The 25,699-nt window shown below is 32.9% G+C and overlaps 1 protein-coding gene across 4 annotated transcripts; it reads left to right on the plus strand.

The window, feature by feature from the left end:
• LOC132758000 (uncharacterized) lies at positions 1 to 25,699 on the plus strand. 4 transcript variants are annotated; one of them, XM_060749515.1, is made up of 5 exons: positions 22 to 128; positions 5,131 to 5,204; positions 20,065 to 20,179; positions 20,588 to 20,656; positions 24,520 to 25,699. In XM_060749515.1, exons 3-5 carry the CDS (start codon positions 20,158 to 20,160, stop codon positions 25,275 to 25,277), a joined length of 849 nt encoding a protein of 282 aa, XP_060605498.1. In that variant the 5' UTR covers positions 22 to 128; positions 5,131 to 5,204; positions 20,065 to 20,157; the 3' UTR covers positions 25,278 to 25,699. The 4 variants fall into 4 exon arrangements, with proteins under 4 accessions (XP_060605499.1, XP_060605498.1, XP_060605497.1 ...); XM_060749516.1 differs by lacking the exon at positions 5,131 to 5,204 and having other exon boundaries at positions 1 to 128; XM_060749514.1 differs by lacking the exons at positions 22 to 128; positions 5,131 to 5,204; positions 20,065 to 20,179; positions 20,588 to 20,656; positions 24,520 to 25,699 and adding exons at positions 6,501 to 7,001; positions 7,383 to 7,451; positions 9,437 to 10,337.

The following is a 25,699-nucleotide window of genomic DNA, read 5'->3' on the forward strand; positions in this document are numbered from 1 at the left end:
AAGGGGAATACTTAAGTTTTATCACGCGATCCGGAAGAGATGACTAGATCTAAATTAGTCATATTCTTCCATAGTGTATTATTCACATTATTAGGAACGCAATAAAAGGGATTTACACAATAAAACAGGTATTTTTGTTATTTTCTTTGACAATTAAGGAAAGCTATGTATAAACTAGTTTATACGGTGGCACAAAGGTGACATGTTTTTATTTTTCTCGTGCGCACGAGATACTATGTCGTGGCCACGAGTTACTAAGTCGTGGCCACGAGATAGCTAAGTCGATGGAACGAGATACTATGTCGTGGTCACGAGTTACTAAGTCGTGGCCACGAGATAATTAAGTCGTGGCCACGAGATACTATGTCGTGGCCACGCGTTATTAAGTCGTGGGCACGAGAAAGCTAAGTCGTGGGAACGAGTTACTATGTCGTGACCACGAGTTATTAAGTCGTGGCCACGAGAAAGTTAAGTCATGGGAACGAGATACTATGTCGTGGCCACGAAATACTATGTCGTGGCCACGAGTTACTAAGTCGTGGCTACGAGATAGTTAAGTCGTAACCAATCAGATTGCACTATTTTTATGAATATTCCTAATTAACTAGACATGTGCTTTAGTACAATGATGCCCGTACTCCACCTGCTTGTAAAAGTGCCCTTTATACAAGTTATTGATTGGTCAATGATTTTACATTTAGTGTCATTGTGACCCTGATGTTTGACTCAATGACCTCAAAGTAATTAGGTGTCATCTACTAATCTTTCTAGGTTATATAAACTATGGCTTATTCCTTCTTAAACAAGAATTTTAAATGAAGTGTCATCTTTACCTTGACCTAAAACATCCTTATAGTATTTCTACTGTCCATGGACAATGTCCCTTCTAAATAAAATAAACCAGGACTAATTCCTTCTCATGTTATCGTATAAATAAGGTTCACATGCCGCTGTACGTACAAACTGACCAATTCTATAATAGAATTGTCCAAACAAAGGGCAATGACTTAGTCAAAATAAATGGTTGATTTATGGGCCTAAGAAGGTGCATTTCTAATTTGCTCCTCAAGACATGTATCAAGTTTAAATTAAACACCTCAGTATTTTCAAACATTAATGTTGCATGTAAATCTTTAAACATAAATTGTCTAAGTTTAAAATATTAAAGTGTAATCTGATTGGTTAAGTATCTCGTTCCCACGACTTAATAACTCTTGGTCACGACTAAGTAACTCGTGGCCATGACATAATATCTCGTTCCCACGACTTAATTATCCCAGGGATTTTGTTTTTCTCTTTTTAACTATTTCCTGCCCAAAACTTGGTAACTCGTTCCCACGACTTAACTATCTCGTGGCCATGACTTAGTAACTCGTGGCCACGACATAACATCTCGTTCCCACGAGTTAACTATATCGTGGCCACGAGTTACTAAGTCATGACTTAGTAACTCGTGGCCACGACATAAAAAGTCTCCCCGTACATGCAATCAATGTTGTTAAATTTTCATCCTGAAGGGATTGTTCGGCGTTCAGTGTTGGTGTCTCCCTCCATGTCCGGACTTCATAGAATGTTCTTGCTGCTGGATCATGTGGGGGTTGCGTTCATTGAACGCCGCCTTTACTTGTTGATCTTGTTTATCATATTTTCGTGCGCACGAAAACAATAAAAATACACACATGTCATCTTTGTGCCACATCTTTCTACGCAGACACCTGTTTGTGCCTGAAATAATACATAGAGGGGCACCTGAGGTCTTCCACTGTCCGTAAAATCCCCCATATGACCTATACTTTGTTGGTGCTATCAGAAACCCAACAAAATTATGGTGTTGTTTATGTATTATAATGTATATGTCCTAAGTTATTGGAAGAAGTAACGACTGTCTGAGTATCCATTAAATTACAGGAAACAAAGTGAGTAGCATCATTCTGTCCATGTTTTATTTGAAACTGTATCGAGTCTAGTACAAATAAATTAAAGTGGTGGCTAAATTCAACCATCTCTTTATTTATGAAGAATACAAATGGTTTTGTTTCTTTTTGTTTTGTTGTTGTTGTTTAGTTTGGATATTCCAATTAGTCGATTATTCATTCAAATATAGATTTTATCAAATTAATTCCGTTTATGTTTGTAATTTAAAGATTGCACCTGTTAAAATTTGGAGAAAATCAAAGTATTCTTAATAATTCCTGGGATAATCCCATTTATACATTTCAACAGTTAAGAATTAGCCACATACTTACAAAACATTACATTTTCCATAAAAATTATATAGTTAACATAATAACTGTACATAGTTTTGCAAATTAGTTGCAATAAAAATGTAAAACGACTATAAATGTTTCTTATTTCCTATATTCTTCCAATTAACTAAGATATATGTAATTTCCTCAAACACTTAACGTGCATTTATAATCTCAAGATGCGGAAGTTATTTAACTGAAATGTACACAAACGCTAGCCTGTTTTCACCAGTGGAAACCGGACGAGCATGCAATATCGAACCTTCATATAGATAATATATCAGCTTTTTGTATTTTACTATTTAAATCCTAAATTTTTCAAGATGAATATTTCAGATTTACAGAACAATAATGTTGGTTAAGGCTTTAAAGTTCACTGTATTGTGAAACACAGGATGTATTAGATTTAAAAAAATAACATCCGCTAAGTTTAATAGGAAGATCACTAGGCACATCATCGGTTTATCAAGGGGTCGTTAATTCGATCCTCGGACGAGGCGAAGTTCCTTCGTAATATTTGATATCGGACATTGCGTCTGATTGCAAATTTTCCCTCACTTCTGCTTCAGAAGTCTCAAATTACACGTTGAATCTGTTTTGGCAGGAAAGAAAAAGAATGGAACCCTTAAAATAAAATAAAACATGATAAAACTAGGCAAAACATGATTCTTCGACTATATTGTTGATGGGGATCGGAGGTTTGTCCTGTCCGTTGCGAAAGGAAATCTTGGCTCGATAAAGCTCGACACTAATCTTATATTTCATAAATCTCTACCTGAAATATCTCAAATATATGTTATTTCTTATATGTTTTCAAATTTTATTAATTACTCTCCTATAATTGGAAATAAGTCCTCGATATTATAAAGTATCTTTTTTATGTTAATCATCGTTACTTCAGTTCTTCTTAATTATGATAAAATGATTATAATATTTATTTACTGATTTTTTACATCATGCCACTACCGGAAGTGTTATTTAGGACAGATGACTGTCGCGTCTTCTAGTAACAGTCTGAATTTTGTTGGCGTTTTCACCACATGGTTTTTCAAAAGCGTCTGGAAATCTAATTATAGCTCAAATACAGAACCAGTCCAAGAGTTTCATAATGGCGGCGCTGAGCTAACTAACGTGTTAGAATTAGATATGTATTCTACTTTGATTTGAATTGAACTTATAATACTGCACGTTTGTAACGTCGCTTTTCACTGGATAATCGTTACGTGTATATAGATTTATATACACGGCTGCTGTCGATTTATGAAGATATCTTACTTTTCTAAACAAAATTTAGCTCTGAACATTTAATCAAATTGTATAATTTTCAAATTGTAATTAGTCAAGTGCTTATAATTTTCAACATGTATTGCTAATGTATTTAGAACAAACATATACCGTCAGTTTCGAATATTTGTCTAAGCTTTAAGTTCAATAATTTGCCTCACCATACCTATAAAAATATTATACACGGCATACATATTATCTAAGACCGCGTATAATTTATTTAGATATTATGAGATTTAAATTTTTTCTTCGGTTTTTGAAAGTGACCTCAGAGTAAGTACGCTTGTCCCTGTTGGTATTAATAAATGAGCCGCGTCACGACAAAACCAACATAATGGGTTTGCGACCAGCATGGATCCAGACCAGCCTGCGCTTACGCGCAGTCTGATCAGGATTAATGCTGTTCGCTTACCAACTCTATTACAATAAGGAGAAACTGATAGCGAACAGCATGGATCCTGATCACACTGCGCGGATGCGCAGGCTGGTCTGGATCCATGCTGGTCGCAAACCCACTATGTTGGTTTTGTCGTGACACGGCTCAAATTACAGTAATTCAGGAAATACAGGAAGTGTTAAGAAATATATGGAATAACTTAGTTTTCATCGGGGTAACTTTGTATTTCTCAAGGCATTCAAACAAGCAATAAGTGTTCAAGTATAGTTTGGGATATACAAATAACCAAAGAGTCATGTATAAACCCGCTGGAACCTCATGAAAATACCGGAAAAATAAAGTGTGGTGCTCCAACACTGTAAAAGTTCTCAATCCTAATCATGGGGATGAAACTCCCACCTAAATCAGTAAATGTTGATGCGGCACATCAAAGACGCCGCCAAATGATGTGAACAGTCACGGGTAATGTACAGAATCAGCCTTGAAAATGTTGAATATCCGAAGCACTAATTAATTTTGTCTCCATGTTCTTGGTATGTGCGCGTTGTTTAATACATGTAGTTAAGTTGCATATTTTTGTGAAAAAGAAGAACCTAATGCATAAATTCACAAAGTAATGCTGATATGGCTGAAATTCTGAAATGTTTGTGGATCTGTTCCAACAAAGATTGAAAGGTCATGTCGAAGCAAAATAAATAGGACAACAAGTAAAATTGAAATGATTGGTGTCTTAAAATAAATTCAACACAAAGACAGAGGTAAAGAAAAATATCTTCGTTGCACGGAGAATATGCCCATTTAAATATTGGTGTGAATTGCATAATGTTCGAATGATTTTGAGAACGAACTGTTCTGTTATTCTACAAATTGCAAACTTATCTCTGTATAAACGACGCACAGCCCGAGAAATTAATCAACAGTTAGCAATCCGGAAAAAAGTGTGACCTTTGATTTTTCAGTTAAATAGAAGTTAAAAGAAAGCTTGAAGTTGTTGAACAAACATATTACAACTTAGTTGAAATTCAAAGATATTTAGATAGAATGTCAGTGAATAAAGAATTTATGTATCTTGTCTTGCAAGCCTATATACTTCAATTTATACCATGTTATACAATTACAAGCAACTGCTACTTCCGTTCAATATTAATTAACTAAGGAGGAAGACTTGTTTAGCACAAACTCAATTTCGACCTTTTATTCCAGGTTACATTCCGATGAGAAATGCTACATATGATAAGCGCTTGTTGCAAAGTCCATCGACAATACTCATTCTTTAGGTAATTTGAAGTGTTTTTAAACAAAAGGAAAGACAAATAATTTTCAAACTTTTATTTCATATATACCATACAAAGATGATCTTTGATTGATTTTACAATAGTGATGATATGTTCTGAGATATTCATTTTAAACTCTACTAAGGCTCTCTACAGATAAACTTTATGCCTAATTAATTTTCATAAAATCTGAAGGCGTATGGTTTGTTAATTTCAACGACAGTCTCATTCTTACGGTGCACCGTTTCACGCGAAATTTGCACAATGAGTCGATATTTTAACTTTAGTCTGAAACCACAATTTTCTTAGATATGTACAGTCGCTGTGTTCTTAACAGGGCATTGACAATCCCAAATTAAAAAATTACGGGGATAACAAATAAAAATTGTGTAAAAAGTTATGCTGTAGGCACACATTTAATTAAATATTAGCTGGGGGCAAATGTAATACATAAGTGACTTCTGTTATTTTATGATCCTTTTTTTAAAAAAAAATATTGTCTCAAATATAAAGTTCATTTGAACAAAATCAACAAACCTTCTTTTTCAATCGCGTGCTTCCTGATTCTTGAATTCCAATATTATTTTATTCAGTACAGATAATCTCAAGTAAATAAACAGTAATATTTTAGATAGCCTAGTGCATTTTCTTCTGACAGCAAATTCAGAAATCAAAATAAATCAACTTGACGCCATTTTAAAAAATTAATCTATGATCTTGGATCGTGAAATATCTTTACAAAATATCTTTGCCGAAAACAAAACCTCTAATTTCCAATGTTTATAATGACATATTTGCCGTATGTTTGATAGTTTAAAACTTTTGTTACCCATCTGAAAACGTCAGGTTTAAAAGAATTATATTGATTTCATTTTTTTGTTAAATGTTTGTGCTTACATAAAATTAAACAAAACTAAAACTATTTACGTACTAACTCATCAATCGAAATCGAAACAAATGACACGACCGAAAACGAAACCTGTAATTTCCAATGTTTACTTAAACGTTTAATATTGGCGGTTATTAAATGACGATAATATGAACCTAAAAGAATTGAGATTTCATGATAAAATACAACACAGAAAAACTGATAATAATAATTTTGTATAAAATAAAAATAAAAGATGATGATAATGATGATTTATTATGATTGTAATAATAATAATGATACGTATCATATGATAATGACAGAAGTAATCAAAGACAGTAATAGAAATTGACAATTATGCATTTACTTTATGATATATATATATATATAATATGTTGATGTAAATAATAAAACAAAATTGATAGAAGAAAAAGAAGAAGGAAAGAAGTAAATATAATACTTTTCGGTGATAGCTGTGCAGTGTATATAATCTGTTTCAAGAATATAACATAACTGTATACATTTTATGTAGTGAAACAGAAATTCAATTAAGTTTGAGTTAAAAAAAAACGATAATTGATTTTCATTTAAATTTAGCTCTGAACATTTAACCAAATTGTACAATTTTCAAATTGTTTTTGGTCAAGTGTGTATCATTTTCCAACATGTATTGCTTATGTATTTAGAACAAACATACACTGTCAGTTTCGAATATTTGTCTAAGCTTTTAGTTCAATAATCTGCCTCGCCATACCTATAAAGACATGAAATTATATTTACATTACTCTGATCTATTTATAGTTTAAAGGGGAATAGTAAAGTTTTACCGCGTAACCCGGAAGAAATGACTTTACATTAGTCATCATTTTTCATAGTGTATAATAAAACCCATTAATAGGAACGCGATAAAATGGATTTACACAAAAAAGCAGGTATTGTTTTTTTTCAATTTTCTTTGACAGTTAATTAAATAAAGCGATATTGTATTCTAAATAAAAGATTAAATTCAGATAAAAAAATCATACCAAAATATCTATTTTGAATATCAGATCAAAAAGATGGCTTTCGATTACAAAACTTCTAGAAATAGGAGTTCTTAATTTTTATCTGGAACGTTTAATTCTATTTTTTCATAATTCATGTATGGACAAAAACAAACATACTTTTCGAAAAATTCATTCTTGTAAATTGAAATATTCAACAATTTTTTAACATCTGAAAATAACATACTTGTAAATGCCTGGCATAATTTAATTATTCTGATAATTTTGCATTAAAATGAATTGTATTGAGTACTCATTATCTATTTCCAGATATTTTTCTAATCATAACTGTCGGTCTACTCTCTGTCACTGGTGCATCGATTTGTGAAACTAATAAAGGTAAATGTATTTTCAGAATATTTTAAGCGTTCAAACATTGTATAACGTCAGCAATAGTCAATATGATCACCATCCAAAATACTGTCAGTCTGGTTTATAACAATTGCTACAGTGAACAAACATTACAACACAATAAAATGTATTAGAAACAAAATCATACTGACACATTTTTAGATAGGAATTAAACTTATATTAAGGAATTAAGGAATTTAAATTTATATTGCTCAATGTTGAAATGAGAAAATAAATGGAATTTAGGCTGAATCACAAGAAATAGAGCCTAAGTACACTGGCATATCAGACAAAATGCACACATTACTGTTGATCCCGATAGAAACCCCAGCCCGTCGCGGTGGAAAATGAGAAAAGTCGGAGCAGTTTGTGGAATATCGGATCATGAGCATTGCATGCAATGAGTGAAGACTATACAGACTTTATTACAGAGCAATTATTATAATATCGGAGAATGGAGCGAATTTTTTTAGGGTGCAGTATGTCGGATAGCGTTGAAAATAAGTTAAGTTTTTACAGAGCAGACCATTTAATTTTTTGGGATATGGAGAATACTTTATGGATAAATGCGTGAAAATATGTAGAAATGTATGGAACAATGCAGTGAAAAAGTAACGAGTTTCTTATAATCACCGATCTGCCTGGTCAATAATATGGGTGTCTGTCACAAAGAGCTGGGATATCTAGCGGAGGTTATACCATCTAACTGCTACTGCTTGGCGGGTGTGGGTGTGAAAATCAAAACGCCACGGCACTTTACATAAAAGGGCGAAATGACAATAATTACAATACACACATTTAGGGGGCAGGGGACATATCCTAATGATGACCCCGGTCATATTTTTTAAATAACTCAGACATGGTGGAATGTACTGGAAACCTTTGATATTTCTATGTCATTGTAATTCTTTTTTATTTGTGTGTAGGAAATGAGCAGTATTTTTGGGTTTTTACCCGAAACTAAGCATTTTGGTAGCTTTGATGAAATTTTGGATACATTTTGTGAAAAATCTAAACGTATGAAGACACTTTATTGGTCATTTTTGAAAATGCCATTGATTGCACTGTTTGTTAAGGATGTTTTTAAAGGAATCGGGGGAATTCGGGAGTAAGCTGCATCTTCATGAAGATTGCACATGTTGGTATATTTCCCGTGTGATTTTTGCTTGGTAGGGGTAAATATAAATTGCTGTACGTCATTATTTTTAGGAGCAATGCATGCAAATTATTTTTTTCTTCAATGTATGTCACATATCCTTCGATAATGCTGTGAAACTGGTTTTCTGCCTGTGAAACAGGTTTTGAAATATTTGGAATTGTGTTTTAATCGATATCTCTAATGCTTAAACGATACAAATGAAACCGTTTCTAAACCGCTTGGTTGTTGTGATTTAATGTCCGATTTTAAGATTTATTACACCAATGGAAAGCGTTGGATCTTAGCTTCGTCACAGTCTATACTTCAACATATCTTTTTTAAATTAACTGTTAAACCAACTATATGTCAGACCATTTTGCATACGATTTATATTTAATTTATACAGTGAGATACGCAACCGGTTATCTTTACTCGAAAAACTACTGATATAAGAATAGCCTGCTAGTTCGGAAAGTGTTTATCTGTGATTACATAACAATGATTTAGACTTTAATACTTTCTAATAGATCTTTGAATGTATTCAAGCAGTTTTTATATCCTGTGTTAGAGCTATTCTGACTTTATTTTATCCGCATTGCTGAAGCATTTGTCAACAAATATTCATAACATCAAAAAAGACGATTTATGTTTATAAACAACGTCAGTGCAAACGAGCCTTTAAAATTATACACAAAATAACTTTCTCATTTTAATTGATATAATCAAATTATTCTCTAAATTCAGGCTGAAATTTTGACTTTTGTTTTGTTTTGGTTTCCTCTTTGTACTCGTATATTATTTGAAGATCTGATAAATTGTTTTCCTTTTGTTTCAGACGCAAACGCTTTTATAGGAGGGAACAACATAGATGTCACGAACAACTTTTTACATCTATTGCGGGAAAAGAAAGGTTTCTTAATCGCAGGTGACCAAAACAATCACGAGGACGGCTGTCGGAAAGAAATGCAAAGATTTTTACATCAAAAAGGACATTTCGAAAATGGAACGATGTGGAGACTTGATTGTTGGGATCCCGTCGAATGTGATTTTGTTGCAGGTGAATGGAAGGACGTATATACAATAAGAGCTGCTCCAAAAAATAATTTGCTCTCTTTCTTTAGAATGCGCCCTAAAGCGGTTCTTCTTCCTATAGATGGACATAACAGAGTATCTTACACGTTTTTACCATATGTACAAAGGACAAGCTCTATATTTGTTACTTCTATGCTTTCTGGGTGCAGTGTTTTTGTTGCAACCGCTGATAATGAGTATTGTAATATAATCGTAATGCACGCTAACCGGTTTAAAGGTCACAATGAGCCCAAAGATGACGATGATAATCATAAGCAGGCTATGTTTGTTCTGGAAAAAGTAAATTTATTAACCGAACAATGCAACTACCAGATCCAACGCAGATGGTCAAGTGACCATAAACGCAGTAACATTGAGCGTCATGACTACAATTACCCAGTTGTGTATTATAGACTTAATGCTGGTTACAATTTTATTTATAGTTACAATTTAGGTGGGCAACACAGTAGATGGCAATTCTGTGTAAAGGAATTACATCCAAGTCCTCAGCCGGAGATATGTTCCCAAATTAACTAAAGGCTCATCACACCATAAATGTAACGGGTAAAATAAAGTTTTTAACACTTGTTTTGAAATTCGATTGTACCATTAACATAAATTATCTGATATGACCTTTTTGATTGGAACAATTAGAATAAACTTTATTTTAGTTTTGTTATTTTTTCTGGTCCTTCGGAAAAATCGATCCGAGTACGTCGGTGATGAAGATTGTATACCACTTGAGCCGATACCAGGGCCTGAGATATTTTACCCTTAACATTATCTCTGATCAACAGTCGCAATGAACGTTTCCTTTGCCTTGTGGATCTTTATTCTTATTTTTTTAGGCTGCAATTGTTATATATTATTTTTGTTTTCACTGCTTCCGAGATATCAGCCCTTTTCAGCAAGTTTCACTTCAAAATCAGTAAAATTGTGACATAGAATAAAACATTGAATCTCAAAATGATATATGGTTCGAATAAATTTATGTGAAGTTGCGAACAGTGACCTTGAAATATTATATTGAATTGACATCAAGGCAATACGTCTTTTGCCATGTAACTAATGAATAGTCGCCCTGTACATTCAATCAGAGATGTTATAATTCCAATCCTTAAAGATCGTTCAACACGACATTATTGTTGTGCTTGTGATTTTTTAATTTTTCTATTCGGCTATTTTCTTGTTGGGTGGTTCGAGTAGTCCTCACTTGAATACTGTTGAATCACCCTTAGAATAAGTGGCCTGCTTTTGAAATGTCTTTTGACGTCTTATCTGTGATATTCAAGCTTCATAACCTCTGTTCCCCTTTAAAAAGTCCCATTTTATTTAGTTCCACCCATTGTTTTCTCGCTTAGGGCATATAATGTTTTACTTGTGGACCATATGCCGCTTTTCATGGAATGACACTTACGTGTCACATTGACGGTTCCATGATAATTGCCACATGAAAACATCTGCTAATGTTTCAAAATTGTAGCAGTTCAATTCTGCTTAAGCCGGTGCTAGGGGGCGTGGACGGAAGTTTGCACTCGACAGTACCGTCAAACCGGAATAGGCTCAATCAAACCGAGCCTGCAACATTTTCAATTTCGCCTTGTTAGGCATTATGTAGGTATTCTTATTTTCTCTATTTTGGAGAAATGAAAAAAAATCTTAAACTGACAGCAACTGCATACATATATATAAACATCTGGACTGGGAACATGGTGATTCACCAGAAGCATTAAAACAGCAAGATTACATGATAATTGCAGACTCGGTCATTAACGTCACGTTTTTTTGAAAAGCAATCCTACACACGCTCAAAATGCAAATACTACATATACAGGTGCAACTAGTCTTAATATTTCGACTGCAAGACCGACCGATTTTATAATCTGATTTTTCATAGATGTCTGTCTTTTCGTCTAAACAACTTAGTCGGAAATCGAACTGATCTAAATTTCTTTTTTTTCACTGCAACATGAAAATTTTTACACTGGCATGTACATTAGTTGTTATTAACCATACATTGTCCTTAAAATAATCATAAAATGACAAAAAATAACTTAAATTACCTAAAAAACCTTAAAATGGTACCTGTCGCTAAAATGTAAACAGCGAACGATAACCAATGAATACGTTTGTATTTCATTTAAACATATAAGTGCACCCCAGGAGGCTGTACGCGGTAAACACATACAGCAGCGCTATATCATAAAAAATTAAAGGTGTAAGTAAATAATTTGAATACATTTAAATTTAGAAACTACTAGCGGTGACGAATATATACTTAAAATTATTTTCTCGTACCCTTGTCGCCGAAAAAATCACAACGTTTTAACTACGAAAACCCGGAAGATCCCTTCGTCCCTAGCTCTCGTCCTACAACAAAATTTCAGCACAATAATTCATTGACATAAAACAATTATAACAGGACTTACAGGAGTTCCTTATCTGTTACTAATTATATCTTGTTATGCATTTTTTTAGTGATTAACCTGCTCATGCTCTGCCTTTTGCCCTGTTCTGTTTTTGTTTGGGGTCTTCCTGGGCTCCTTGCAACTGGCTCTTGTTGCTGGATCGTGTAGGGGTTGCGTGCGTTCATCGAACGCCGCCTTTGCTTGTTGATCTTTTTTATCATATTTTACATTTTCATTTAACATAAATAATCATTATTATCAACATTAAAATATCTTTAAATAAGTAGATAACAGGCAGATTCTATGAATGTGCCTGACAATATAATAGAAATGACAAGAATAAAGATCAACAAGGCAAAGGCAACGTTCACGGGACACAGCCCCCGACACACCAAAATAGGGCACCCAGAAGACACCAGAAAGACTTGTTTACAAAATAAGTTGCAGTTAACTATGCTCTCTTTTTTCCCCAATAGAAACATTAAAATATTTGTAGAAAAACAGCAAAAAAAAAACTCAATCATGGTCCAAAGTACCTAGTATTCTTTTACCCAGTTGTGATCTAATTTAGTGAGTGTGTAATCACATTGACTAGAAAATAAACATTAAAACAAGCATCACCAAAGTGCGTTTTTCCCCATTCCTTTCGGCAATCGCAATTACTCGGCCCTTTCCGTCAGTCTTCGGATAAGGACCTCGAATACAATAGTATGAATACACAGAACGGACGCTGTATTTCGGTCTAACCTACGCTAAGAAACTAAACATGTAAACAAATAGTAATTTAATGCTGGGAGTTGGTGACAAGTTTAGTTCCAATATACGTAGAAAAAGTCCACCTAAAATAAGTGAATTCATAGGTACAAAGGTAGAAAATACATTATTTATATATTTATCATTATGGGTGTAGAAACCGAAAGTACAAATCAAAGCACAGAAGGCGCTGAATTTGTTTGGGTCTCAGAATGTAAGAAAGGTGCAGGTTGTGAGATTATATGTTTAGTGCCACCAATGCTTTCCAGCGTTTTGATTGTAGTAAATTGGCTATAAGACTAATTGCAACACTGATATTCAATCCAATGTTTATTTGACTTTAACAATTTAAAAAAATGAGTTACCTTTACTGGGATTTGAACTCCAGACCTCTCGCTTCCTAAGCGAGCCCGAAAACCCTTCAGCCACGGTTAAATTTATATGTGAACGGCCTGAAGAAAACCATATTATTCTAAATTAGGGCTTGTAACGACTTTTAACTGTTGTTTAACACAGATGTAAATAATCCTGAAGCTTACTATAAGCATGTATATTTATAAAGAATCAAAGGGCTTCAAGTTCTTTGGTATTTTCTGATCTTTGCAATCTAAATCGTACTGTATATCTCAATCTGTATGCATTTTCCTGTATAAGTTTATTTTTATGTATTATAATTCATTTTGTAAGGCACATACGGAATTCTGCATAACTAGAGTTGCATCAAAAAATCATTTATGTACTTTTTTTACGACAGCCACACTTTATCCTTGTAAATCATGGCTACTTCCTTAACAAAAACAATTAAAAAAAGAATTTAACAAAAAAAAATTTCCTCGACTGGGATTCGAACTCGAGACCTCTCACTCACTAAGCGAGCGCGTTACCACTGTACCACGGAGAAGTTATACACAGGATGTCTGAATAATATCAAGTCATTCTAAATTTAGAACTTCCATTGCATTCAGGTTTGTAATCCTTATTAATTTCGAGGTATTTTGTTCAGGGTAAACCTGTTGTTTAAAATTGAAGTAAATATTTTAGCGAAAATCCTCTCGCCCAAACAGTCCGACATGTAGAATCTATATATTCCACTACTCGGTTTGTGTAGTATTCGGTAATCTACATGGCTAAAAATAGTATTTTCATTGATAAAATCATATTCATCCGCGTAATTTGTGATTGTGCATTTATTGACAATTCTATAAGCCAACGCTATTGTTTAACTTTAAATGCGTTGTATTGTTTGGTTTTATTAACCTGTCAATTACATACTGATTACACGGTCGATGCACACGATATATTAATCTTCGGTAGATTTTCGGAAAGTTCCGTGAGAGGTACGTACGTTGTACGGTGGAATCTAATTTAATTTTTATCCATGAACTAAATATGCTGATCGTTATAGAGCAATAGGGTAAAGCACGAGTTTACAATCTAAGTGCCATAGATGTTTTAAGTTCGAGACCGCGTTGGTCCATGTTTTTTTTCCCTTCTTATTAATACTTTCAACATAATTAAAGCTACACATGATTATTTTTTATGTTGTTCGTTTTGTTTAATTATGTTTTGCTTAATTTTGTAAAGTCTTTACTCTTTAAATAACATGTTTTAAGAATTCATGTTTAAAATTAAAACGGATTAAAACCAATAAATGTCTTTTCAATGCCGTAAAACACACTACAAATCGGTTCCATTAAAATATACTGCAAAAATAAAGAGAGAGTTAAGTCTAAAAGGACTTCATCAGTAAGGATCGAACCACAGACCTCTCAATTATCAGGCATTCTCTTAACCGACTGCGCTATTGCGAATTAACGAAAACCTTCACATTAAGCTGGCCTGACTTTCAAAACATTACTTATATACTCCACATTAATTCTCGTAAACTACACGGACCAAACCGAAGTGGGTCGAATATTTAAATGAGTGCTATAATGTATTCATAATTGACAGGTCAATAAAATCAGACAATAATTTGTTGGATACTTGTAACAAAATAAAATATTTCTTTCTTTTAAATCGCTAGTTTTAAGCTGTTTTGAGAACTACTTGTTGTTAGGTTTGTCATAAACTTCTGTGTCAGAGATTGAATGTCCGCTTTGTATTTAGTTATTTTCGATCAGAAAATACCAGAAAACAATATTAAAAATCTTCGACCATTCGGGAATTACTTTGCTTGAAAATTGATGCGCCTGTCTTTGACCATCTTTACGCAGTGATCTCCCCTAAATTTTTCGGCTTTAGTGTACATACAAAAAGGAAGTAACCGCTTCAAAAAAGTGGACTACTTTCGGCATTTGCAATTAAGAACATAAGACTCTGAAATTTCGCTACCATTATTTGTTTGGTCTGACGACCCAAACAAATAAAAACCAACCTGTTGACAATTAGTCGGATTTGTTTAAAATTAAACATCAGTGGGCATATTTAAATTACAAATTGTTGACATATTTTTTCAAGCATAAGAGTACCTGAACAGACATAAGATGTCAAATATATACATTCGTTTTACATTATCTCTGTTTCTGTTTACATCTGAAACCACGTGGTAAAACTACATTCAATCCGTATTGTTTCTGAGGTTATTATAGATAATAGCCGAGGAAGTTCCGAATGTCCTTTCGGTACAACTAGAATTGAAGTAGCGAATAGTTTAATGAAAGAAAGTCAGGCAGATCCTTTTGTCCACAGTGGTCAAATCTGTTTTACAAACAGAACAGAACAGGGAAATATATATTTCACGCAGAGAACATGGAGAAAGACGTGCTGAAATGAAGGCACCCAATACTTTGTATTTTTAAAGTTTTAAGTTAAGTCATCATTTCTAGCGCAACTCATCATAAGTTGATAGTCCATTATAAGATTAAAGTACTAAATTTCATATCTTGGATACATTAAATGAAAGACAGAAATTTAAAGGATAATTAATAAGTTGTTTTGTAAATACAGTCGAGCATCGGGGGAAAGGCAGATATTTGAAGTTTATCAGGGAGTAAATTATTTAGGACATGGCTTCAGCCGTGCTTTAAATTATCAACAGAATTTACGAGAATCTTTATAATTTTTAACTGATATTTGCCTGTGAAGTGATTGATGTTTATAGCATCTTACTTCCGGTCTAATTTATTTAAATAAATGAAATTGAAAAAATTATTAAAATAAATCGCCGGCATAAGAGGAAAATTGTATTTTACAGCTCTTAAAAGATAACCAAAGAATGTGTAAAATTTCTCCGCATAATCTTCGTTTACAACAAAAACTTTTAAAAAATTAATCTATTAATAACACAATTCATAGAACTTATACTTCGGTTTTCTTACATATATGCGGGAAATGGTTAGACGTAAATGATATAGGGGATATTCCAACATAATCGTTTGAAAAAGTTGATGAAATTACCGTTCGCGTTACTAAAAAAAAAACAAATGAGTTTCTAAATCACGTTTTCATAATATGAGGAAACGTGTTCTTTTAATTTTAACACGTTAAGTGTTATCTTGATCTTCATTTTCCTGTAATGATTTGTAGACTGTGTAGAAAAGATAAAAATTAAACTGCAAACCCCTTCATAAAAGAAACATTGGAGGTTGATACACTTTTTGAAATAGAGAGTTCTTTATCAAGTTTCCAGAAATCTTCGTATCAATAATAATAATAATTAAAATAATAATAGAAGGAAAACGTGTATCTATGCCGGAGACCTTTTATTTTTAGGGTTGTTTTGTTGTTGATATTTTTTGTTGTCTGTTTTTCCCCTGTAAATATAGAATTGAATAGGCCCATTCACTATGTGGTACTTTTTTACGAACTGACGAAGATTTAACAAATAACTAACAAATTTTCTAATAAATATGTATACATTCTAGTCAGCTGGACGTTAATATTTTAGAATAATATACATATAGATAACCATACAGTATTGATCAACTGCAAAATGACAGTATCAACGACTCACGTGTATATTAATCTATACTAAACGTTTGAGTCATTGGCTGGATACCCTAGCTCCAGATTTTCACTAATTAATTTATATATAGGGCTAAATAAAACTTTTGCAGAAAGAAAAACAGTGAAACAACCTTCCATCTGGCGAGTTAACAACGGATTTCCCGCAGTACATACTTCATGCTAGTGAGATTTATCGATAAACTCCCAGCGGTAACGTTGACATGTGTAGGAATTTATAAGAACATAAAACTTTCTGATGAATTTTCTCTGAATTGTTTCTACCATGAATATACTTTGAAAGTACGTATTTTTTAAGAAATATTGAGTTTAGATAAATATAAAGTAGAGAAATACAGAATCCTTAAAGAAAGTCCAACACGACAAAATTAAAAATGTTGCAGGCTCGGTTTGATTGAGCCTGTTCATGGACAGTACTGGAAAGTGCAAGTTACCGTCCACGCCCCCCTAGCACCAGCTTAAGCAGAATTCAACATTAACACGAAAATGGTGATATTTTGAATTTAGAAACATCCGCAGATGTGTTCATACGGCGGTTATCATGGAATTTTCAATGTGACACAGTAGTGACATTCCATGAAAGTCCACTGACATAATGGCTTTGAAACTTTGTACATTTGATCACCATCATGACCCTACCCTGTAGACAGGTAGGGGTAACTCTATGAAACATTTGGCAGAATAATGCCCCTTTTTCAACTTAAAATGAAGATTTAAGTTTGCATACCACCTCAGATTTGTTCATATTCTATTGACATCTGGCTTTTAAACAAGTTGAAATTTTATAATGTTCTTTGTGAGCATAATAGGACTTTCTCCAATGCATATAACTGTAACATGGATCTAAAGAAAAATTTTGCCCTTTAGTTAAGTTTGATACTTTTACATTATCAAGTCTTTCTTACTATCAAGCATTAAGAATAGTCGAGCGTTGGTGTCCTACCGACAGCTCTTGTTTTTATTAAAATCATGTGTATGCCATATGACTCAAAGACAAGGTAAACCGTCAAAGTACCTGTCCTTGGATGGAAAATTGGTCAAGGACAGGACAAGGAAATATTTTGATATCTTTTTCGCGAACGATTTATGCTTACAATCCATTGGACAAATACTTGTATTTAAATAATTTTAGATGTTGTTAAGAAAGTCAAATGTGTATTTCTCTCTTTATGCAATGCAATAACTAGTAGGAACCAATTCGATCTTTATTTTGATTAAGTTAAACTTACGTTTGACATTAGTATTTAACAGAAGTGTAACGTCATGGCCGACAAAGTTATCACGTTGGACGGACGAGTAATCAAAAGATCGGTAGCCATGTTGGTTCAAACACCGTCAGGCACGTCAAGGTTTCCTTGAGCAAAAAGAGTATTTTAATCCTTTTTATAATATTTAAAAAAAGACTACAATATTAGTAAAATAAACAAACGTTTCAATGTAAGAGATTATGATGCATATTACATTGCTTTATGTCCAGCCTATAAACAGCTAGGCGCTTCGCTTTCTTTTAATGATTCATCTGATGGATCAAGTGGGAGTCTATATGTTGGGATATTTTAGAACACTTTGTAACTAAATAGTATAAGTTTTTCATCGTCTTTATCAGGTTATAAAGACGGACAGTATATGCTTGTAGAACTTTCTACAAGCTTGATGACTGAACTTAAAGTACACCAGCCAATGGTGTGATACAAATAACAAAAAGTACATGTAAAGTACACATACTGTACATAGTTGATGAAAAGATATAATGTCTAATTTCAGCTCGTTTCATTTTGAATAAAACAAATGTGTTACTATAATTTGTCATTGTAAATTCATATTTTAACCTGTAAAAAATACTGTAGTCAAAATATCGTATGCTATACATACAAATTACATTATTTAACGCACATTATGTATGCAAATTTTGTTCAAATTAAATAATGAGTGAATGTTGGCACAAAATGGACACCGTAGAAATGGCTAGATTCGTCTACAAAGTGGTACATTATATGTACATTTTGTTCAAATAAGAAAATGTGTAAAAACTTCAGTTGCACGTCAACATTTCATGAAATATAAGCTGGGGGAATCTAATGCATAACTGAATATCTTTTATTTTATGCTTTGTTCTCAAATATAATTTTAGTTGTACAAAAATGAACAAGACACTCCGTTCCAATCGCATTGCGCTTCTTGATTCTTGAATTACAATATTATTTATTCAATACAGATCATCCCAAGTAAAAAAAATTATATTTTAGATAGCTTAGTGCATTTACGTCTCACAGCAAATTCAGAAATCAAAATAATTCAACTTGGCGCCGTTTTAAAAAGGTTAAACAGTGATGATGATTAAAACGTTACTTGGATCGTATAATATATTTACATTTTGTTTTTGTTTGTTTTGCTATAAACAGATTTGCCATATGTTTGATATTTTAAAATGCTGCTTCACATCTGGAAACGTCAGGTTTAAAAGAACTTTTTACAAGTCAGTTTTTGTTTGTTAAATGTTTGCGCTAACATAAATCTAAACAGAAACATTTACGCATTAACTTATCAACCGAAAGCGAAAACAATTTTCAGAAAATGCCGGAACCGAAACCTCAAATTTTCAAATGTTAAACATTTAATTTTGGCAACCTTCTAAAAACCGAAAAGCCGAATTGTTATAAAATGACGATGAAATGAACCTAAAAGAATTTAGATTATATAATAATATCAAAAACTGAAATAATAACAATAATAAAATAATGATAATTATTGTCAGAATAATAAGTATCATAATTATGATAATGACAGTAGTAATTACATATAATAATAGAAAAACACAATAATTGCAGCTGCTTATTAAAAATGATTATGATGTAATGATGTAGAAAATAAACAAAATAAATAGAAGAAAAGAAGTATAATTATAATGTTCGGTTAAAGCTGTGTAGAGAATAAGAGCCGCGTCACGACAAAACCAACATAATGGGTTTGCGACCCGCATGGATCCAGACCAGCCTGCGCATCCGCGCAGTCTGATCAGGATCCATGCTGTTCGCCTCAACCCATTATGTTGGTTTTGTCGTGACGCGGCTCATATAATCTATTGCAACAGTCTTACATAGCTGTATATTTATGTAGCTAAACGGATACTCAAATAAATTAAGTTAAAAACGAATCAGCAATAAGCCTGATTAATAAATAGAGAAAAGTAGTATAATTATAATGCTGCGCCGCCCTACATATAAACACATGTAATTCTGTTCACATAATTTTTATCTATTTATAGTATCAAGGGGAATAGTAGAGTTTTATCACGTAACCCGTTAGAGACGACTTTACATCCATAGTGTATGATACACATAATTAGGAACACGATAAAATGGATTTACACGATAAAATAGGTAATTCAGCTGTTTATTTTTTTTTTTCAATTTTATTTGACAGTTAATTAAATAAAGCTATATTGTATTCTAAAATCAATATTTAAATAAAGATGAAAAAAATCATACCAGAATATCAGATCACGAGGATGGTTGGCTTTTAATCACTAAATCTACTAGAAATAGGAGTTCTATTTTTTTTATTTGAAACGTCTTATTCTATTTTCTTACAATTCATGTGTGGCTAAAAACAAACATATTTTTCTGAAAATTCATTAATTCATTTTTTCTTTCATTTTGTTAATTGAAATATTCAAAAACTTAATTGTAAATTCAGGACATAATATAATAATTCTTACAATTTGTTTTTAAGAATTTCCAATGTTGCATTAAATTTTATTTTATTGAATACTCATCCTCCATTTCCAGATATTTTTCTAATCATAACTGTCGGTCTACTCTCATTCACTGGTGCATCGATTTGTGAAACTAATAAAGGTAAATATATTTTCAGAAAATTTTAAGCGTTCATACATTGTATGACATCATAAATAGTCACTATGATAACCATCCGATATACTGTCAGTCTGGTTTGTAACAATTGCTACAACGAACAAACATTACAACACAATAAAAAGTATTTAAAAAATATTACTGACACTTTTATTAAGATATTTAAGAATTAAACTTATTTTAAGGGATTTAAATTTATACTGCATTTTGCTCAATGTTGAATTAAAGCAGCACCCTTCCAAATTCATGTTAATTTTCTTAAAAGTAAAATATTGTGAGGTGAACAAATAAAGTAATTTACATATAGCAATCGGCACTTACAATCAACGAAAATTCCAAGATATGCAAAGACAGCCTTTACTGCGTTAGTAACGCAGTAGATATATGGCGATAAAATACTGCAAAATCAGTCTTAAACCGCACACAACATGTAAAATATAACTTGGATTTGAATGTTTTTATCTTAAAAGTTTAGTGCATTTTTCTCAATATTGACTTGAAATATTTTGGCTCATCTGACTGTGGGCAGCTTTAAGCAATAAATGGAATTTAAGCTGAAGCACAAGAAATAGAGCCGAAGTACATTGGTATTTCAGACAAAATGCACACATTTCTTTTGATCCGGGCACAAGCCCCAGCCCGGAGCGGTGCATAGTGTAATGTATATAGGCTTTATTTTAAATGTGTTAAGTGTCTGTTTCCTGAATAGCTCAGTAGGTAGAGCGCAGGTCTAATAATCGCGATGTCGTGTTCCATACCTTCTTATTCCATTATCATTTTTTAATAATTTTATTTATTTAATGTTTACATAAATGTTCATGTTCATTCATCTTCTTTCAAGAAAGTTCTGTTCATGTTCATTCTGAAATACTCTTTCTCTAAGTAGTTTAGTATTCTAGATTGTTCATTGATAGTATATATATGATGAATGTTTGTACTTCGAGTGTGTGCTAATTTGTGAAATTGTGTGTGATATACTGATTGTGTGCTATTTTACTAATGTTAATAATATAGGAATATATTTTTTACTTTGGATTCTGTTATTCTGTGTTGTAAGTGTTCTTGGACATATTATTTCTTCTGCTGTGGACACTTGACATTGATAATACCCGAGTTGTGGACAATTGAATTTCGAACTGTGAGTTATACTTTAGGACATTTATTAAATTCGAGGTCTTGGAGAATAGTGAGTTAAACTTTATTTTCATAATTTTTATATTATTAAAAATTACTGTTTTTCTTTAACTAAACTTGTAAAAATTGTTGCCGCGTTATCTTCTCTTTTGCGATTAGCTCATAACAATAGAATTGCAGGGAAACTGAGCGAAGTCGAAGTTTGTGGGATAGAAGATCATATGCATTGCTTAAAAAAGACAGCGCAATGAGTGAAGTCTATACAGAGCAATGCTTATGATATCAGAGAATGGAGCGAAATCAATAAAAAGAGTGTGTGGGATAGCGAGGAAAATAAGTGAAGTTTTTACGGAGCAGACCATGTAATTTTGGGGGATATGAAAAATACTTTACGGATCAGTGCGTGAAAACATGTAGAAATGTATGGTGCAATGCATAGAAAAAGAAACGAGTTTCTTATAGTCACCACTCTGCCTGGTCAATAATATGGGTTTCTATTGTTGCAAAGTTACAGAGGCTGTCACGAAGGGCAGGGATATCCAGCGGAGGTTTTACCATCTAAGTGCTACTGCTTGGCGGGAGAGGGTGTGAAAATCGAAACGTCGAAGCGCACGGCATTTTACTAAAAAAAAAGGCAGTGTTAAAAAAGACTGTTGCATAACACTGATTTAGACTATAATTCTTTCTGATAGATCTTTTGATGCATTCAAGCAGTGTTTATATCCTGTGTTAGAGCTATTCTGAGTTTCTTTTAATCCGCATAGCTAAAAACATTTTCTCAACAAATATTTATAACATAAAGCCGATTTATGTTTATACACGGTGATAAGGCGATTACCACAACTTTTCCGCGCAACGTCAAAAAATCATCCTTCTGACCGAGACACCGTATATTTCTGGACAAAATATTAATGGCGGGATAAACAAATTCCAGGTAATAGCTTACAAAATATCTTACTGCTGGACATTGCAAGATTATTCCAATTGTTTAAGTATTCCATCGAATTTTTGAGACAATTTATTGTTAATATAGCACAATACAATTCACACAAAAACACATACTTCGAAGAAATAGTGTTTACAAAAGATCGTGTGTACCTCAAGATGACTCGTACTTGTCACAAAAACATGAGTTATAACGACGATGTCTTTGTTCTATGACCTAACGAGCTCGTATATTTATTATGGTTAACCCTAAGTTCAAGTTCCATACAAAATTGTGTGTTTCTATCGTAAATTTCAGGGAATATATGTTGAAAAAAGGCCTACTGACCCGAATATTGGAGCACCGTACAACACTGAATTCAAACACCGCATTCTTTTTCCGTTAGACCGATAAATACTGGCACCGTCTTCTTTTGAATTATACAATCTACTTACAAGTATGTTTTATTTGATGAAACATTGTTTACTTGCTGTTATGTTATGTCATACGTTATGTTATGAAAAATTTCTGAAGGTCTGATCTGTGTTAATACTACCAGTTAGATAAGTGCAATGGTATCTATATATAGATAAGGATGTCCTTATTCAAACTGATAAACCCCATATGGAACGATTGAAGTTCTTGGCAGACTATACTATCTAACAACATCGAGAAACAAAAGGAATGAAATATTTGTTAATGGGAATTTCTTATTGCATACTAATTTGATAAAGTTGCAAAAGTCATAACACACATTTTCATGGTGTAGTTTTTGCAGGAACCCGGGCAATATTTCCATATATAATCTCTTCAGTCATGGTCTCCAATGTGCTTTTTTTAAACAATCTTTTGCGAAAGTTTGACTTCATACTCTTTTTGTTATATGGTGCGTTAAGCATATCGTCCTGAAATACAGGGCTGCTGATATCAAAAGACTTAGTTGGGCACTCTCCAGTTGCTGCAGTATCTGCAGCTTTGCTGCCAATTTCGCACGTTGCTTTGTCTTGTTCAGACATAGGTTTGAACGTCTTCTTTTTCTGAAAGCAAACATTAATATCAAAAATAAACGGTGCTAAAAAAAACCCAGAAAAATGTGGTGATTTTAAGGAGGAATAATGCGGTGCCCTAATCTTATGATTGACAAAGTTGTGCGGTGCCTTAAAATACACACGTGGAAACATAAAAATCATACCAAATATACAAAAAAACGGGTTATTTATGTATTGTAACTTGTTCATACGACAATAATGTACATATTTATATTGTATTTTGACCAGTTATATGAACTGAACGGACTAGAAATACGTTATATTTCGTAATCAAAGCAGGATTTTTTTTCAGTATGCCCTAAATGTTTTCACTATCCTGACTTAATTAATGAAGCATTTTGCATGTAGTAAAGATAAATAAGTATCAAATTAAATGGCACATTCGATGAAAAAGAAAAAATGATGATTTAACCTTGTTCTGAGCAAATTACCTGCTGTTTTCGTCTTGGTTACAGGCTTCCTGTCCATTTTGTACCACAGAAATATACGGTGTCTTGGACAGAAGTAAGATATTTTGGCGTTGCGCGGAAAAGTTGTGGTAATCGCCCTATCACCGTTTATAAGCAACGCCAGTGCAAACGAGCTTTTAAAATTAAACACAGAATAACTTTTTTATCTAATGATTCTCTACATTCAGACTGAAATTTTGACCTATGTTTTGTTGCCCTAAATTCGACTCGGTTCTTTCTTTGTACACGTATTTTATATAGAGCTGATGAATTGTATTCCTTTTGTTTCAGACGCAAACGCTTATATAGAAGGTAACAACATAGACGTCACGAACAAATTGTTAGGTCTATTGCGGGAAACGGAATATTTCTTCTTCGCAGGTGACAACATCAGTCACGAGGACGGATGTCGGAAAGAAATGGACAAATATTTACATCAAAAAGGTCATTTCGAAAATGGGACGACGTGGAACCTTGACTGCTGGGAGACAGTCGAATGCGATATAGAGGAAGTTGAATGGAAAGGCACATATACATTAAGAGCTGTCCAAAAACATAGTTTGCTCTCTTTCTACAGAAAGCTCCCTAAAGCGATTCTTCTTCCTATAGATGGACATAACAGAATATCTTATACTTTTTTACCATATGTACCAAGGACTAACTCTATATTTGTTACTTCCATGCTTTCTGGGTGCAGTGTATTTGTTGCAACCGCTGGTAATGAGAATTGTAATATAATTGTAATGCATGCAAACCGGTTTTGTAGCCGTTATGAGCCCGATGATGATGATGATAATCATAAGCAGGCTATGTTTGTTCTGGAAAGAGTCAATCCATTAAACGAACAATGCAACTACCAGATCCAACGCAGATGGTCAAGTGACCTTAAAAGCAGTAACATTGAGCGTCATTACCAAGTTGTGAATTATAGTTCTAATTTTGGAAATTTTATTTATGGTTACAATTTAGGTTGTCAACACAATTGGCAATTTTGTGTAAAGGAATTACGTCCAAGATCTGAGCCTCCAATTTGTCACACAATCATATAAAGGCTTGATATACGATAAATGTAACTGCCAAATACAAGTTGTAACACCTGTTTTGACATTCGATTGTACAATTAACATTTTTCTGATGACATTTAATTGGAACAATATTCCAAGATGTAAGTTTCCTAGGGGAATAATTGATTCTAGCACGCCGGAGATAAAGATTGTATAACGATTGAGCCGGAAGAATCTTACCCTTAAACATTATCTCTGACCAATAGTCGCAATTAGACTAAGTCTGCAATTTTTATATATTATTGTTGTTTTCACTGCTTCCGAGGTATCAGCCCTTTGCAGCAAGTTTTACTTCAAAATCAGTTAAATTTTGACTTTCTTATTATATTCACATAGGCTTCAATGAACTATAAAGAATTGTTTCTAAAACTGATATATGTAAGAATAAAATTATCTGGAGTTGCGAA

This window comes from Ruditapes philippinarum, unplaced genomic scaffold (genome assembly GCF_026571515.1).
Source record: "Ruditapes philippinarum isolate M1 unplaced genomic scaffold, ASM2657151v2 ctg3176_1_1_1_1, whole genome shotgun sequence".
NCBI lineage: Eukaryota > Metazoa > Mollusca > Bivalvia > Venerida > Veneridae > Ruditapes > Ruditapes philippinarum.